Below are 16,536 nucleotides of genomic sequence, written 5' to 3'. Positions count from 1 at the left end.
CGGTTTGTGACACGAAATATTCAAGAGCAGATTCATGGAGACGACAACAGACTAAGGCTCTTCATTACAGGGAACGCGGGAACTGGTAAAACATTTTTGTTTAAATTGCTGAAAAATCAAGCCAACCGTTGCCATGCCAAGACTGTCGTTAAAGTGTGCACTCTAACAGGAGTCGCAGCGCGTTTGATTGGAGGCTCTACACTTCATACTGCACTAAAGTTACCTGTGCAAAAAGATGGAAAAATATCCCAAATGCCTATGCTGACGGGAAACTTTCTCAGATTAATGCGGTTGCAGTGGAAAGATATACAATTTATATTTATTGACGAAATATCAATGGTGCCGTATGAGATGCTTTGCATGATCGAATCCAGATTAAAACAGCTTAAGAATAGTGAAGAAATGTTCGGTGGTCTTAATGTGCTCTTGTTCGGCGATCTAATGCAACTACCTCCGGTACGAGGAAACCAAGTATTCGATCAACCAGGAAGAATGGTTCCAGCGACACATTTATGGCGCCTGTTCTCTTTAATAGAGCTAAAAGAGAACATGAGACAAAAGGGTTGCGATAAGTTTGTGAATATATTGAACTCTTTGAGATTAGGTGAGATGACTACTGAACACTTTTCTGATCTTATGCAGAAATTACTTGTAAATAGCTCTGGAGAGTTCTCCATTGAAAACGCTCTACGAATTTACCCAACGAATCAGCAAGTCAATAAACACAATGCAGCCGTTCTCGAACATTTTAGGAAGAAAAATATAGAAATATTTAAAATAACAGCCCAAGATCAATTAATTGATGGAACAAAAAACAATGATCAGATTGATGTTAATAATATAATACACTCAGACATTAACAAAACAGGAGGTCTTCCAAAAGAACTAGAAATATTTGTTGGTGCTAAAGTTATGTTGAGGTCTAACGTTGACGTTGCTAAGGGACTTGTAAATGGAGCAATAGGTCACATTACTGAAATTATGTGGCCATATTACAGACGTGCTCAACTGTACCATAACGATATACCATCGGTTCGCGTAGACTTTGGTAACGATGGCGTTCATATAATACAGCCTAAATCAGTTCAATTTCCTTCTAAATTTAATCACGGCACAGCTGAAAGAAGAATGCTCCCGATTGTCTTGTCGTGGGCTTCAACTGTGCACAAAATGCAGGGAACTACTGTAGATCATGCTGTTATTTATCTAGGCTGCAAATTATTTGCTGCTGGTCAAGCTTATGTGGCTTTAAGCCGAGCTAGGTCTTTATCAGGTATTCGAATCGAAGAACTTGACTGTTCAAAGTTGACTTCGAAGAAACCCTGTAATGTTGATGCATTAAAAGAAATGGATAGAATGAGAAACGTTACAAATAACTAAGTAAAGTTTACGTAACTTATTTAAACAATATTTTACCCTACTAAAAATTAAAAAAAAAATTCATATTTAAATTAAATTTAAGAAAAAGGCTTTTCTAAGAACAAGCTTCTATTACTTGTTAATAAAACGAACTAAAAAGTAAAAAATAAAATTAAAGAAAAAAAAACTTTTTTAAAAATAAGCTTTTATTATGGTTAATAAAATTAACTAAAAAGTAAACAATAAATTGACTCTAAAGAAATATAACACTTTATAAGTTCATTGTAAGCTTAAACGATAATTAGGCTTTTTCGTAAAAAATTCTATATTGTACATAATTATATTTTTTTAACATTAAAACTTTACACCTAAATTATTAAAGCTTACAGTTTATATCACAGTCCTAATTGTTCTAATAAAAGCGTGTTACATTGCGATAGCCAGAAAATGAGATCCTAAATGTTCTTAATTATACCATCAAAATTTAACACGTTTTTTATTAGAACAATTTGGACTGTGATATAAACTGTAAGCTTTAATAATTTAGGTGTAAAGTTTTAATGTTAAAAAAATATAATTATGTACAATATAGAATTTTTTTGTCGCAGACGAAAAAGCCTAATTATCGTTTAAGCTTACAATGAACTTATAAAGTGTTATATATCTTTAGAGTCAATTTATTGTTTACTTTTTAGTTAATTTTATTAACCATAATAAAAGCTTATTTTTAAAAAAGTTTTTTTTTCTTTAATTTTTTCAGATAACAATATGTGTAATATACGAAAGCATATGGTGAAGTTTGAAGCTTCAATCTGATAAATTGAGGAAGATATGACAAAAATCCTCTTTTTCTGAAAAATTGGTTGTATGGAGGATATATGCTATTGTGGTCCGATCAGGCCGGTTCCAACAAATGTCTAATCGGACACCTAAATACACCCGCACACCAAATTTTATTAAGATATCTCATAAATTGAGGGACTAGTTTGCACACAAACAGACAGACGGACAGACGAACAGACGGACATGGCTAAAACAACTCAGCTCTTCATCTTAATTGTTTCGGTATACCTAGTGGTGGGTCTATCTATTTTCTTTTAAGAACTTACAATTTTAGTATTCGTGCGGAAATTAATATACTATTTCATTTTCATGAAAGGTATAAAAAGATAGTGAGGTTCGACCCAAAGTAGAGCGCGAGCGTGAACGCAATATCAGCTTGCCTCCTTGCGACACCGAAGTATTTAAGGGCGATTGCCTATCTTGTCCAACTTTCCAGGACATGTTCACGTCCATATATATCAACGAGAGTCCGCTTAATGTCGAGAGGTTTTATTACCTCATTCAAAAGACTGAGGGGGAAGCAAAGGAAATTGTTCTAGAGTACCAACTCACAAACGACGTTTTCACCACAGCATGGAAGAATTTAACTGACAGGTATCCTGACTAAAGTATCCTGATCAACATCCAACTAAAGATTTTATTTAGTTTAAAAAAAATTTGAGTGAGTGTGGTAACTCGACGCAACGCGAGATCAATAATTGTATCGCGTACCTTAAAACGCTCAGATCGACATCTCAAACTGGGATGCCATCATTACTTACCTATGCTCGACCAAGCTGCCAGAAAGTACCTTAGCTCTCTGGGAACAGACAGTCGCCAATAAGACAAAAGTCTCCAAGTGGAAAGAAATGGACAAATTCTTCCCATAGATTCCAGGCACTGGAAACTGTTTCAGGAATTACCGGTAGCGATACTAGTAAAGCCCCTAAACAGCAGAACGGTAGACAGCCTACCGATTCTTCGCTCGCGCCGAAATCTTGGCGCCTTTCAAAGAAGCGTGGCCAAGCGCGCGTGCAGTATGTGCAAGTCCAACGAGCCCAAACTCATGTCCGATATCAGATTACACTTTATTAAAAGTAACAACACTTGTATCAAGTGCCTCTCGTCGGGGCATACTGTCTCTAAGTGTACTAGCTCATATAACTACAGCACTTGCCACCTACGACATCACATGCTCCTACATATTCAGGCAATTGCATCAACACCTACGGGTAGGTCAAAAGGATCATACCCCAATGACAACATCCCAAGCACTTCGGCCGAAGCAATGCAGAGGCGTGATGCGGCAAATAAGCACAACAACAATGTCAATAATGTCACATCATGTTTCTCAGCTTCCAATATAAAATACGGAAGCCTTACTAGGTACAGCACACGAAAACGTATTTTACAATAATACAAATTTTTCGGCGCGTGCCTTAAATGATTCTGGGCCCGAATGCACCTTTATTACAGAAAGGCTCAAATGCCGTATCAACTTGCCGCCTACTAGGCTGTCACTGGTATCACTAATCAGGTATCCGCGAAAGTGAAACCTCCCAACCTGTCAGGCAAATCCAGCCGCATTACAAGCTTTCCCTAAAATCATATTAGCGGACAAACGGTTCTTTATTAACGAATCAGTCGACCTTATTTTAGACGTATTTGGCTGGATCTGCTTCTCTACGAAGGCCATCCATGTGGAACGGAACTAACTTCGTCGGGGCAGCTCGGGCGCTAAGAGCAGAATTTAAGGCATTATTAACGGATGCCCGCCTCAAGATCCTAGCTCTTTACACCCACCAAGAAATAGCGTGGTTTTTTATCCCTTCTGCGGCTGCTCACATGGGGGGGCTGTGGGAAGCAGGAGTCAAAAGTTTCACAAAACATTTCACGAAAATGTCTCAAAACTCCAAATAAAAATTCGAGGACTTTGCCACGCTATTGCGCAGAATGAAGTATTGTCTCAATTTTCGATCCTTAACCCCATCCTCAAATGATAAAGTCGATATGGAACGACTAACGCCTGGGCATTTCCTAATTGAAGGGCACTACTTGCTCCTCTACAACCCGATGCCAGCGAAAACCCACCATCGGTCATCAACCTAATCGAACTCCAAAAACTTAACAAATGGTGGCACCAAAAAACAAATATGACAATAGGGGATTTGATGAGCATAAAGGAAGACAACCTCCCCCCGAATGAATGGAGACTGGACAGGGTGGTCAAAGTCCACCTTGGCTACGACGACCGAATTCAAGTGGTCGCAATCATGACCGCTCGAGGCCAAGTGACGAGAGCCCTCGTCAAATTGATACGCCTCCCTCCTGGCAATGAAGGAGAGGACCCTACAAAAGCACAATAATTATCTTAACTGTAACCGGAATTCCACTTCGCAAAATCGCAAAAAAACAAGTAAGGACGGGACTGTCTTCGGCTGTGCCGAAGACTTCATACCTTTCATGAATGCGGTTGAACAATAATCTTATCCCATTCGTAATCTCCAAATAATCGGCTTTATAAGATAAGAAATATATAGTGAACAGATGTACATACCTAAGCGATTTTTAAGGTAAATATAAAATATAACAAGTAAAGGTGTCTAAGTTCGGGTGTAACCGAACATTATATAATGTAAATGTATATTTGTAGTTTATAGTCTCTCGCATAGCCCGCAGCGTGTACTTTAAGTGTACATTTCATTTCAGATAAATTACTTGTCGACATAACACGTGGCACCGCCCGTTTAAAAAAAATTACTCCCCGTTTCCTCTTACAATAAAACATGATAAGTGAAATATCATTGATTCAAAACTATTTTTTGCTAAGTTATAGCTTATTATTCTTGTCTACGACCCTTTTAAACTTGTTTTATATCTAATTTGCCGTGGTATTTAACCGATCCCGTCCATTTTTTACTAGGAATATTTTCTGCTATAAGGAAAATACGTGTTTCAGTAGGAGTGGAAGTGGACTTCTTAGTTGACCATGACATCAGGATCGATATGCAGAGAAGGATTATGCGCTATGCGAACCAGGATGTGCCACTTAACTTCAGTTTGGAGAAAGGGTGCAGCAGTAAGCGAGTGCTGGTGGAGGAGACTCGACAAAGACCACGAAAGTCAAAGGTAAAGGTTGGTGGAACGAATGGGCCAAATAAAGCAAAATCAAAGGTATCTGCGAGAGAAACACTGGTATTGACAAAACCAAATGGACGCACTAAAACGAAGGAAAGAATTTCCCAGAAAGAACACAAGGGTAATTTCAAGCCAGGACGCACTACTGTTGTGAACTGTCAAGACTATACTGAGGATGCAAAGTCATTTCTTCAAGATAAAGCTCTGCGAAGTAGTTCATTCGCCAAACAACACAGTGTGACGGAACGGTTCAGGATAATGAGTAGTAGGATGAAACACAGGTACGACAAGAACAATAATCCGGAAGGTTTCCTGGAGGGAGATTTGGTACTGCTATACAACCCTCACCGGCGGAAAGGTGTTCCGTCCAAATTTTGGTGCAATTTAGGAGGCCCGTACAGAGTTGTGAAGAGGATCAGTGATGTCGTCTACCGCATACAAACAATTGGGAAACCACGAAATAGAATGGTGATTCACTTGGAGAGGCTTGCAGCGGTTAGATCGAGAGATTTATCTGATCGGGACGATTAGACTTAGGTGGAGGGCAGTGTGACGAATATTAGTATTCGTAAGCGATACTACCATCACTAAGCCGATAATAAGCAGTATGTACGTAAACAAATCAATCATCATGGACAAAAGGCAGCAGAGGGATACTCACCATCAGCTGAAGTAGTACTCACATATACACATGCATGTGGCTATGCGAGAGACTATAAACTACAAATATACATTTACATATATGTTTGATAACCAGGCGTGAAGTTCTCGAAGTTACTAGGCCTCAGTAGAAATGGGTGAACGAGCAACAGAGAGTATAAAAGCAGCGAAAGCTGATTAGTCAGTAAGCAGTTTGATTTAAACACGCTATCAGTTGCGAAGTGAAGTATAATTGTGAAGTATAATTGTACTACTCCCAAAGTAATCTAATAAAGACCATTTTGCATTGCCAAATATTGGAGTTATTTTTTCGACAATTTAGCGGTCCGAACTTTAGCAGAAGGTGTAAAACAAACGGAGTTTCACTAAATTCGTTACAATATTTACATAAATTATACGACGGAGAATTAAGGGACGAGCATATGGGTCTAAGTGGAACTCCCTCTTTATGGATTTTCGTCAAACCATACAACCTAGGCGTATTGGCAGTGTTCTAAGGAGACTATATTTTTCTTTTATATTTATCACATTTTTTTAAAAAGTTTTTCTACAATTTCATTATTCTTGTCCTGTAACTTGTTTGTGGGTCGCGTTTCAAACCCCGATATGAGGAAACATCGTTTACCATTTCCTGTAATTGTTTATCGTAATCAGATTTTTCCATCAGAACTGTTACGTTGCCCTTGTCAGCGTTCAGGACTAATAGTTCTTTATTGTTTTTTAAGAACTTCTTAGCCGACTGAAAATCTGGTGATTGGGGGCACCGCCTCGAGCGAACCCGCAACCGCCACAACAAATCGCGAGGACCCGTGCAACACTTTGAGTGGGCATGGGGCCGATATAAAACTAGCACTCAGCGAGAGCGATACATTCTCGGTATCTGAGATTGCGGGCCAGTTCTTTACTAGCATGGACGAGCAACTTCTGTTGAAATTAGATCCGTCGGATGCTGAATTCGACGATACTATCGTGGAGGAGGATACGACGATGCGGATCAGCGGAGGATGGACGTCGATGCTGAAACCGACCGTTAACGAGCGCGCAGGTACTGCAAATAAACCTGCACCACTCTAAGGCAGCTTCGGCTGCGCTAATATTACGCCACAGCACAACATATGAGGACGTCGTTCTAGCCCACGAGCCTTGGGTCGTTGGCAGCAAGGTCTGTGTGCTCTGTTGTCATGGCAAGAATACTGTTCGTACATATATAAATAAATTAGCGGTACCCGACAAATGATGTTCTTGGTCTCCCTGGTCCACATTTTGGTCGATATCTTGAAAACGCCTTAACATATAAAACTAAAGGCCACTTCCCTTGAAAACCCCCATTTATACCTTTAATTTGATACCCATAACGTACAAACACATTCTTGAGTCACCCCTGGTTCACCTTATTGCGAAATAAGGCCCTCTCCCTTTTAAAATAATCATTACCACCTCTCATTTGATACCCATGCCATACAAACACATTCCAGGGTTACCCTAGGTTCATTTTGCTAAATGTTGATTTTCCCTTATTTTGTCTTAACCTTGCTTGTTTTATTAAAAACTTTTGATTTGATCGTCTAATGTATAATACACGAAACACTAGTAAGAATGCCATTTGTGGAGTTAGGCACTTTTGATATGTGTGGACTCATATTTAAAACAGAGAAAATATAGTACTTTCACAATCATTGTGTACAATACAAAGTGTGTCAACTAAGGGATAAATGTCAAAATTCAAACAGCCTCGCTCGTAAATCTCAGGTCTAGAGTTGCATTTTTTTGGTACGTAAGAGTACTTTAAGCTGAGTTGCATTTGATAGTTAAATAAAACTTTGTAGTAGATGAAACTGTTGCATATATTCCTACGGAAATATAAATAATAGAAGACTTGCAGCCTCCAAGAATGCGGAAACATACGGAAAGAAAAATATATTTAAATTAGAGTCAAAAAAGTCTAGAGAAACTTAACAAAATATAAAGTGCCACACGTGTAACATTGTTGTTTTTATACTCAGTTGAGCAGAGCTCACAGAGTATATTAACTTTGATTGGATAACGGTTGGTTTTACAGGTATAAAGGAATCGAGATAGATGTAGACTTCCATATATCAAAATCATCAGTATCGAAAAAAATTTGATTGAGCCATACGTCCGTCTGTCCGTTTTGAGGTATCTCATCTGATATGTAGGTTCCTGGGCACTCATCTCAGATCGATATTTAAAATGAACGATATCGAACTATAACCACGCCCACTTTTTCGATATCGAAAATTTCGAAAACCCGAAAAAGTGCGATAATTCATTACCAAAGACGAATAAAGCGATGAAACTTGGTAAATGAGTTGAACTTATGACGCAGATTAGAAAATTAGTAAAATTTTGGACAATAGGCGTGGCACCGCCCACTTTTAAAAGAAGGTAATTTTAATATTTTGTAAGCTGTAATTTGGCAGTCGTTGAAGAACGAAGAACGGCCACGCCCACTTAAAAAAAATTATCTGAACTCACTTTGTATTGGTGTAAAATATGGCCGAAATCCGGTTATGACACGCCCACTTTTTCGATATCGAAAGTTACGAAAAATGAAAAAATTCCATAATTCTATACCAAATACGAAAAAAGGGATGAAACATGGTAATTGGATTGGTTTATTGGCGCAAAATATAACTTTATAAAAAAGCTTTGTAAAATGGGTGTGACACCTACCATATTAAGTAGAAGAAAATGAAAAAGTTCTGCAGGGCGAAATCAAAAGCCCTTAGAATCTTGGCAGGAATACTGTTCGTGGTATTACATATATAAATAAATTAGCGGTACCCGACAGATAACGTTCTGGGTCACCCTGGTCCACATTTTGGTCAATATCTCGAAAACACCTTCACATATACAACTACCACCACTCCCTTTTAAAATACTCATTAACACCTTTTATTTGCTACTACCCATATCATACAAACAAATTCTAGAGTCACCCCTGGTCCACCGTTATGGCGATATTTTGAAAAGGCGTCCACCTATAGAACTAAGGCCCACGCCCTTTTAAAATACACATTAACACATTTCATTTGATACCCATATCGTACAAACAAATTCTAGAGTCACCCCTGGTCCACCTTTATGGCGATATCTTGAAAAGGCGTCCACCTATAGAACAAAGGAACACTCCTTTTTAAAATACTCATTAACACCTTTCATTTGCTTCTACCCATATCATACAAACAAATTCTAGAGTCACCCCTGATCCACCGTTAGGCGATATTTTGAAAAGGCGTCCACCTATACAACTAAGGCCCACGCCCTTTTAAAATACACATTAACACATTTCATTTGATACCCATATCGTACAAACAAATTCTAGAGTCACCCCAGGTCCACCTTTATGGCGATATCTTAAAAAGGCGTCCACCTATAGAACTAAGGCCCACGCCCTTTTAAAATACACATTAACACATTTCATTTGATACCCATATCGTACAAACAAATTCTAGAGTCACCCCTGGTCCACCTTTATGGCGATATCTTGAAAAGGCGTCCACCTATAGAACTAAGGCCCACGCCCTTTTAAAATACACATTAACACATTTCATTTGATACCCATATCGTACAAACAAATTCTAGAGTCACCCCTGGTCCACCTTTATGGCGATATCTTGAAAAGGCGTCCACCTATAGAACAGAGGCCCACTCCTTTTTAAAATACTCATTAACACCTTTCATTTGCTACTACCCATATCATACAAACAAATTCTAGAGTCACCCCTGATCCACCGTTAGGCGATATTTTGAAAAGGCGTCCACCTATACAACTAAGGCCCACGCCCTTTTAAAATACACATTAACACATTTCATTTGATACCCATATCGTACAAACAAATTCTAGAGTCACCCCAGGTCCACCTTTATGGCGATATCTTGAAAAGGCGTCCACCTATAGAACTAAGGCCCACGCCCTTTTAAAATACACATTAACACATTTCATTTGATACCCATATCGTACAAACAAATTCTCGAGTCAGGCCTGGTCCACCTTTATGGATATATCTCGAAAAGGCGTCCACCTAGAGAACTAAGGCCCACTCCCTTTTAAAATACTCATTAATACCTTCCATTTGATACACATGTCATACAACCACATTCCAGGGTTACCCTAGGTTCATTTTCCTACATGGTGATTTTCCCTTATTTTGTCTCCATAGCTCTCATCTGAGTATGTAATGTTCGCTTGCACCCGAACACAAATATAAAGAACTTGGGTACAGAAATTCAGAAATCCTAGAAAATGTTTTACCGACTTACTTTGCTGTTGTGTTTAAAAAGTTTTTCACAATAATTAGAAAAACTATATGTTTTCTATGTTTTTTATACAAATGAAAGTGCAAAAGTGTGTTCCTGCGAAAACATAGACTAGAGAAAAATTTTAAGTTTTGCAATTATTTGCAAAAAATCTCTGTTTGGACCATTCGCCATATAAATTATCGAAACAAAGAAAAATTCAAAACGCTACAGTTAACGATCGCCTAAATATCTGCTTAGAGGCCAAAATTCTGTCAAATTATCTATGAAATGAGTTTATATCGCCGTAGTAACTGCAAAACGTATCGAATTAGTTACTTTCTGGTGATAGACGATAAAATTATCTAAAAATATCTGGAAGGAAAACTTTGCAAAGGCATACATAGATATGTTTTTCAACCGACTGCAGAAATAAATCACCAATTTGATAACGTGGCCGAATCGATCCCCTCGGTATTTTAAAATTTAGTTTGCGTGTGAACGCATTGAATGTAGCCAATAGCCTATTAGAAATCAGATTCAGCGCGCCCAATAAAGTTATGTTAGCTGGTTGTGTTAACTAGCTGGTCTGTGAGGACCCCAAATATACTATATGCGTCCATTGTGTTTATTTAACGACCAAGCTGAGAAATAATATTTAAAACCAGGCCCTATCTTATAAATAAGTTCGTCCTTTTGATAAAGCTTTCTAGGACCTATGCCACTAACTATACTATATCTGATTTAAATAAAGGAAAAATTCAAAAACAGGATGTACATATATATTTCTCTAAATTTAAACCAAAGGACATATAGCAGTATGTGCTGTACTAATATATCGATTTGACTCTTAAAATATCTTTTAATTTACGATACTATTTTTTTCTGAAAGGATAATATAATTTAGTTACTTACTTAGCAATCAGATGTTTCAGCATTTTGTAAAGTATTAGCTTGAAGAAATTACAACAAAATATCACTTACGTCTTCGACACTAAAACTGACAATGTGATATTAAAATTTTTCACACCTTTTATACTTGTAATCTATGCCGATTTTTTCAGCGAAATTTCCACACACACACAAAACACATTATACCATTCCAAATAACAAAACAAAAACAGAAAGTAGCCTAAGTTCAGGTAACATTGTATATACCCTACAGAAAAAATTAGAGACAATCACGCAAAGCGACAGTTTCGCAATAGATTTAGGTCCGTCCCTTTTTTCTAAGATACATATACAAATTGGCGGCCATCGTGGCGTGATGGTAGCGTGCTCCGCCTACCACACCTTATGCCCTGGGTTCCCATCCCTGGCAAAGCAACATCAAAATTTTAGAAATAAGGTTTTTCAATTAGAAGACAATTTTTCTAAGCGGGGTCGCCCCTCGGCAGTGTTTGGGAAGCGCTCCGAGTATATTTCTGCCATGAAAAGCTCTCAGTGAAAACTCATCTGCCTGCAGATGCCGTTCAGAGTCGGCATAAAACAAGTAGGTCCCGTCCGGCCAATTTGTAGAGAAAATCAAGAGGAGCACGACGCATATTAGAAGAGAAGCTCGGCCTTAGATCTCTTCGGAGGTTATCGCGCCTTACATTTATTTTGTTTACATATACAAATTTCTATTTTCTACATACTCGCGTCTCTGTTATGTGCATTTCCTAATATAGTGTAAAAAAAGTTAACTGTTTGGCCAATTTTCGTGTATTCACAAAAGATGTTTTGTTCTACTTATCGATTTAACCCTTGGTAGGTCACCCTGTGTTGGTGAAAACATAAGTGTCAAATGAATCTATCTGATAGGTAGCTATCCTCCAGATAAGATTTACCTTAGCTGGAGATGGTAAAAAGGCCCTTAATGACTACCTCCGAACTGGTGCTAATCGGATGAATATCGGGAGACTGAACCAATTATGAATGCTTTAAAAGTGTCTACACTGAAATTGCCTTTTGAACGCGTCGTTAACTAACTCAGTCGCAGGTGGTTTTGAAATAGTCGCAGCCTTTAATTAATTTATTTAAATATATAAACCTAGCTCGACCCTAAGCGCTACTGGTACAAGTGTGAGTACTAAATGTCACGCTCTTCATCCGATTTGTACCCGTTCAGCACCGTTCGTTTTTTCTGCTGGGTATTCATTTTTGTTCTAAAACTTATTGATTTTTATAATTCAGTAACACACAATACTACTTTAGTTTCCGTAAAGTGCTTTGAAAACGCAATTATAAGCTACAAAATATAATTATTTACCTTTAAGAGACACGTGTTGTTTAATTTATCCCATTCGTACACGTTTTTGCATATATTGATAATGAGCCAAGCAAGCAGAACATAAAAAGTTCTAAAAAGTAAAAAAAATCAATTTTCATCTCTTTTATCTATAAATATAAGCAGACCAGGCATACGTTGTTCTGTCCTAACTTTGATCTATCTACATAAGCTTTTATCTCTAAATCTTCCTCCCCATTTTCCTTGTCCTTTTATTCACTCGTCCCTCTGTTTTTCTCTTTCTATACGTCCCTTTCTCCTTCTCCGTATTTTCTTCTCTATCTTCGTCGAACTCCATATCTTTCTCAGTTTCTTTCTCCGTCATTCTTTTCTCTCTATAGTTCTTATTCTTCACCATCCCTTATTCCCAGCCCCAGTTCCAGTTACAGTCCCAGCCCCAGTCAAAGCCCAAGTCCCCCCGGAGTCCCTGTCTTAGTCCCAGTCAGTCCCTGGTCCGCTCCCCGGAAAAAAATCTCGTAAATACTAATCCAGACAAAGGGCTGCTTAAATACCTAATTTCAGGCAAATCGAACCGTGAATAGAATTAGTTGGAATGGATCGTTCCCGGGTCCCCTTTCCAGGAAGGGATTTGACAGGAATTCTCTTCGGTTTGCCATGAAGCGAACCTGAAATTTGATCAAAATTGGGGAATGATTTCGGAGTACATAAGTTGTTTGCAAACATACATCCTTCTTTATAAGTATATTTAACCTCTAACCATTTATGTTGCGGGAACCGAACATTTTGCAAATTTCCCCACCACTATAATATATACCTTCAAATTATATCGAAAATGCCAATCTCATGTAGCTTAGCTTTGAAATGCAGAAAACCGTTTTAAAATCGGAGCACTCTGTGTGAAGTGATGGGCCTACAATGACATTAGCGACTTTATTTTAAAAGATTTATATATGGATATAGATATATCATAAATTAAAGTCGGAGAGATGTAATCTGATACAATACTAAACGTATTGGATTGTAACTTGCTTTAAAAAAATCTTAAATGTAGCTCTATGAAATAGCTACATAAAAGAAAAATGAGCCTTACAATTTTTTACACTACGTACAACATTGCTGCAAACGAACGCACTACAGCACTTAGTGACTAGAAGTATGATTGTGTGATTCGTAAATCAACAACCCTACGTTCTGTTAAAGTAAGTGCACGCTAACTAATAAAATGAAAAAGAAACTACGTATTTGGGCTATCCCATATGTAAAGTGAATTTTCTGAAAGTCAAGCCATGACGAAATCAATGAAGTGAAGGCAGTGTCAAGTTTAAGTCAGTTCGCTTTTCCACTATGCAACTGAATTTGGCAAATACTGTAATGCTTGACCATGTCAACAAAAACGGTTTATATACAATGTCAAATGGTGTGCCGTCGATTTTCACTACAAAGTGACAACTAAGTTGACCAATAAATGAAAACAACAATTGCCCATTTACCATTAAAATTTCATTTGCTAACATGTTGGCATTTTATTTTCGTTTGCCGACTGGCGTCCCATCATCATATAATGACACAGCGTGTAAAACAACGGCAAATAATGAAATAGGTTGTGAAATAAATGAACACAAAATTTTAGAGTGGATTTTGACCATAAACTTCTTTATCGACTTTGAGTTAGTAATGTGTCAGAATGAAACGGCTTTGACCCCAACTGACCACAGGGTCAGTCAAGCTGCAGTTTTGATGTCAGTCATTTTGACCTAATAAAAACAAGCATTAGATATGTTTGTTTTGATTTGTTTTTCAATGCTTTTTATTGTTTTTGTTTTGTTTTCATTTCAATTTTCAGGAAATTTTCAGCGAATTTAACACGGAAAACATTTTTATTTGATAAAAAATAATACTTTTCTTATTTTATTTAATTAGGTTGGGTCGAATTGTATGGACGAAAGTTAACCGATATCGCGCCATCGATCTTTCGATAGGATTTGTGCTCAGGAAAAAAAGTTCCACTACACATACCCTGCGAAATTTCATTTTTTGACTTTTTTCGACTTTGATTTTTAAGGTTTTTTTCATGACCTACTAAAAAAAATTTCATATGTATAACCAAAAATGAAATTTCGCAGGCGTGGTGGAACTTTTTGTCCTAGGCCAAGTCCTATCGAAAAATCAATGGCGCGATATCGGTTAATAAATCGACCCAGTCTAATGCATAGGCACTATTGCAATGACAAGACGCAAATCCCATTTGTGGATCAGCGACGAAATAATGAAAGTTTGCGGGTTACACATACGAATGTGCGTTGTCAGCGAAGGTGCAATAAAAAAAAATATAATGCAGTTCCTTATGAGTGAAGTGAAGTTTACAGATCTATTTGGGTATCTATCATTGAGTTGTGTAACATCTAAAGAAGACTGTGAAGGGATGGGAATTCCCGGCTCTCAATGTCTTAGTATCTAGGGCTTACATTTGTTTACTTAATATACCTAATGCATTCGTACAGTAAAGGATTTAGTTATAAACATGAAAGGGATCAGTGCAAGGATACAAACAAATTAAAGAATGTTCCAAAACCCTTTCAACTTTAGTCACTGACCGCAGAACGATTTTTTGCTATGGGTTCATTGGGAAACATTTTGTTATTTTTAAGTTATTATTTTTCTAGTTTTTGCCATTTGTTTATACAAAGCAAACAAAGCACATTAATTAAGGTTTCAATTATGATGTTTGACAATTAATCACCTATTTATTTGAACAAAAAAAAAATTGTTTTTAAGATATTTTTCACCTGTTCAAAAGTAAACAAAGAAGTATTTCTTGAAAAATGAATAAAGTGGCATTTAACCTGCAGAAATTCTTATCTACTCCCAACATCAAACCCTTTGCAAATGACTAAATCCACGTTATAACAACCTATAGCTTGGTTTTCGTTTTACAATTTTGGTCAAATCAATAAAAACAACTTGTCATACAACGTCAAAAGCGATAATTACATTGCTTGCTGATTATCGGCACATTCTCTTTTAGAGATGCTTATCATATTTACGCACGGCGACTCTTTTTAAGCAACAGTCTGACATTTCATTTCATCTCATTCTAAAAAGTTGTTTTATTTATTTAAAATTTGAAAAATTGTTGTGAATCATTGGAAATACCTATCAATTAAAACCAAGGCGAATTCAGTACCAGATGTTGTTATCCCAACAGCTGGTTGCTTCTTCATGATTATTTTCCATGCAACGCCTTGTACAACAATATGTTAGTTAATCGAAATCAATGAAAATTTTGTTTTGACATTCTTCTGCACGGCTGATTGTTTGAATTCGCTTTGCCATCACCTTTTATGGAATCGCCTTGATTAAAACTTTAAAAATTTGTGTTTCAAACCAAAATAAAATTCTTCAATAAAAACAGTTTAAACAAGTAAGGAAGTCTAAGTTCGGGTGAAACCGAACATTACATACCCAGCTGTACACTTGAAATGCTGTTGTTGTTTGTTTTGTGTGCTTAATAGTGTTACAAGGCTGCACAATAATACATATACTGTAGTTCTATTCTAAACTAATTTTTCTTCGAGTTATGGCTCCCGAAACATAGCAAATTGCTTAGTCATAAAAGGCGCGGTGCCACACCCATTATTTAAATTTGAAGTTTTTCCTATTTATTGTTATAAAACCTCTTCGGAAATGAAATACCATTGATATAAAGCTCTTTTTTGCAAAGATATAGCTTATATTATTCGTCCACGATCTCTTACATAAAAGTGGGCGTGGTCCTTAAACGATTTCGTAAATTTTTCTTTAAAGCATTCCTTATAGTAACGCCAGCCTCTTTGCCGAATTTTGTTACGATAGGTTTAACGATTTTTGATTTATGATTAATAATATTTGTAAAATTGATTCTATCATATTTTAAAAAATTTTTTCAAATTTTTATCAAGAGTCTCAATATCAGTCCACACGTCAAATTTCAACATTCTTAAAGCTCCATTACTGATACTTAGCATAGACTTGACTTGGCTTGCGAACTGTCACTTACAGTTCTGTTAAATGGACATTGCATGTTACTG

The 16,536-nt window shown here is 37.1% G+C and overlaps 1 protein-coding gene across 1 annotated transcript in view; it reads right to left on the bottom strand.

Annotated features, from left to right (window-relative positions):
• LOC137250544 (uncharacterized) overlaps positions 1-11,240 on the bottom strand; it is a 71,826-nt gene extending 60,586 nt beyond the window's left edge. Inside the window, exon 1 of the mRNA XM_067783533.1 lies at positions 11,155-11,240. Coding sequence (XP_067639634.1) covers positions 11,155-11,177 — 23 coding nt within the window. The 5' untranslated portion in view covers positions 11,178-11,240. The remainder of the gene's footprint in view (positions 1-11,154) is intronic.
• Between the last annotated feature and the right edge of the window lie 5,296 nt (positions 11,241-16,536).

This window comes from Eurosta solidaginis, chromosome 1 (assembly GCF_040869045.1).
Source record: "Eurosta solidaginis isolate ZX-2024a chromosome 1, ASM4086904v1, whole genome shotgun sequence".
NCBI classification, from domain to species: domain Eukaryota; kingdom Metazoa; phylum Arthropoda; class Insecta; order Diptera; family Tephritidae; genus Eurosta; species Eurosta solidaginis.
The sequence above is the reverse complement of the archived record's forward strand: the minus strand, read 5'-3'. Positions and strand labels throughout refer to the sequence as shown.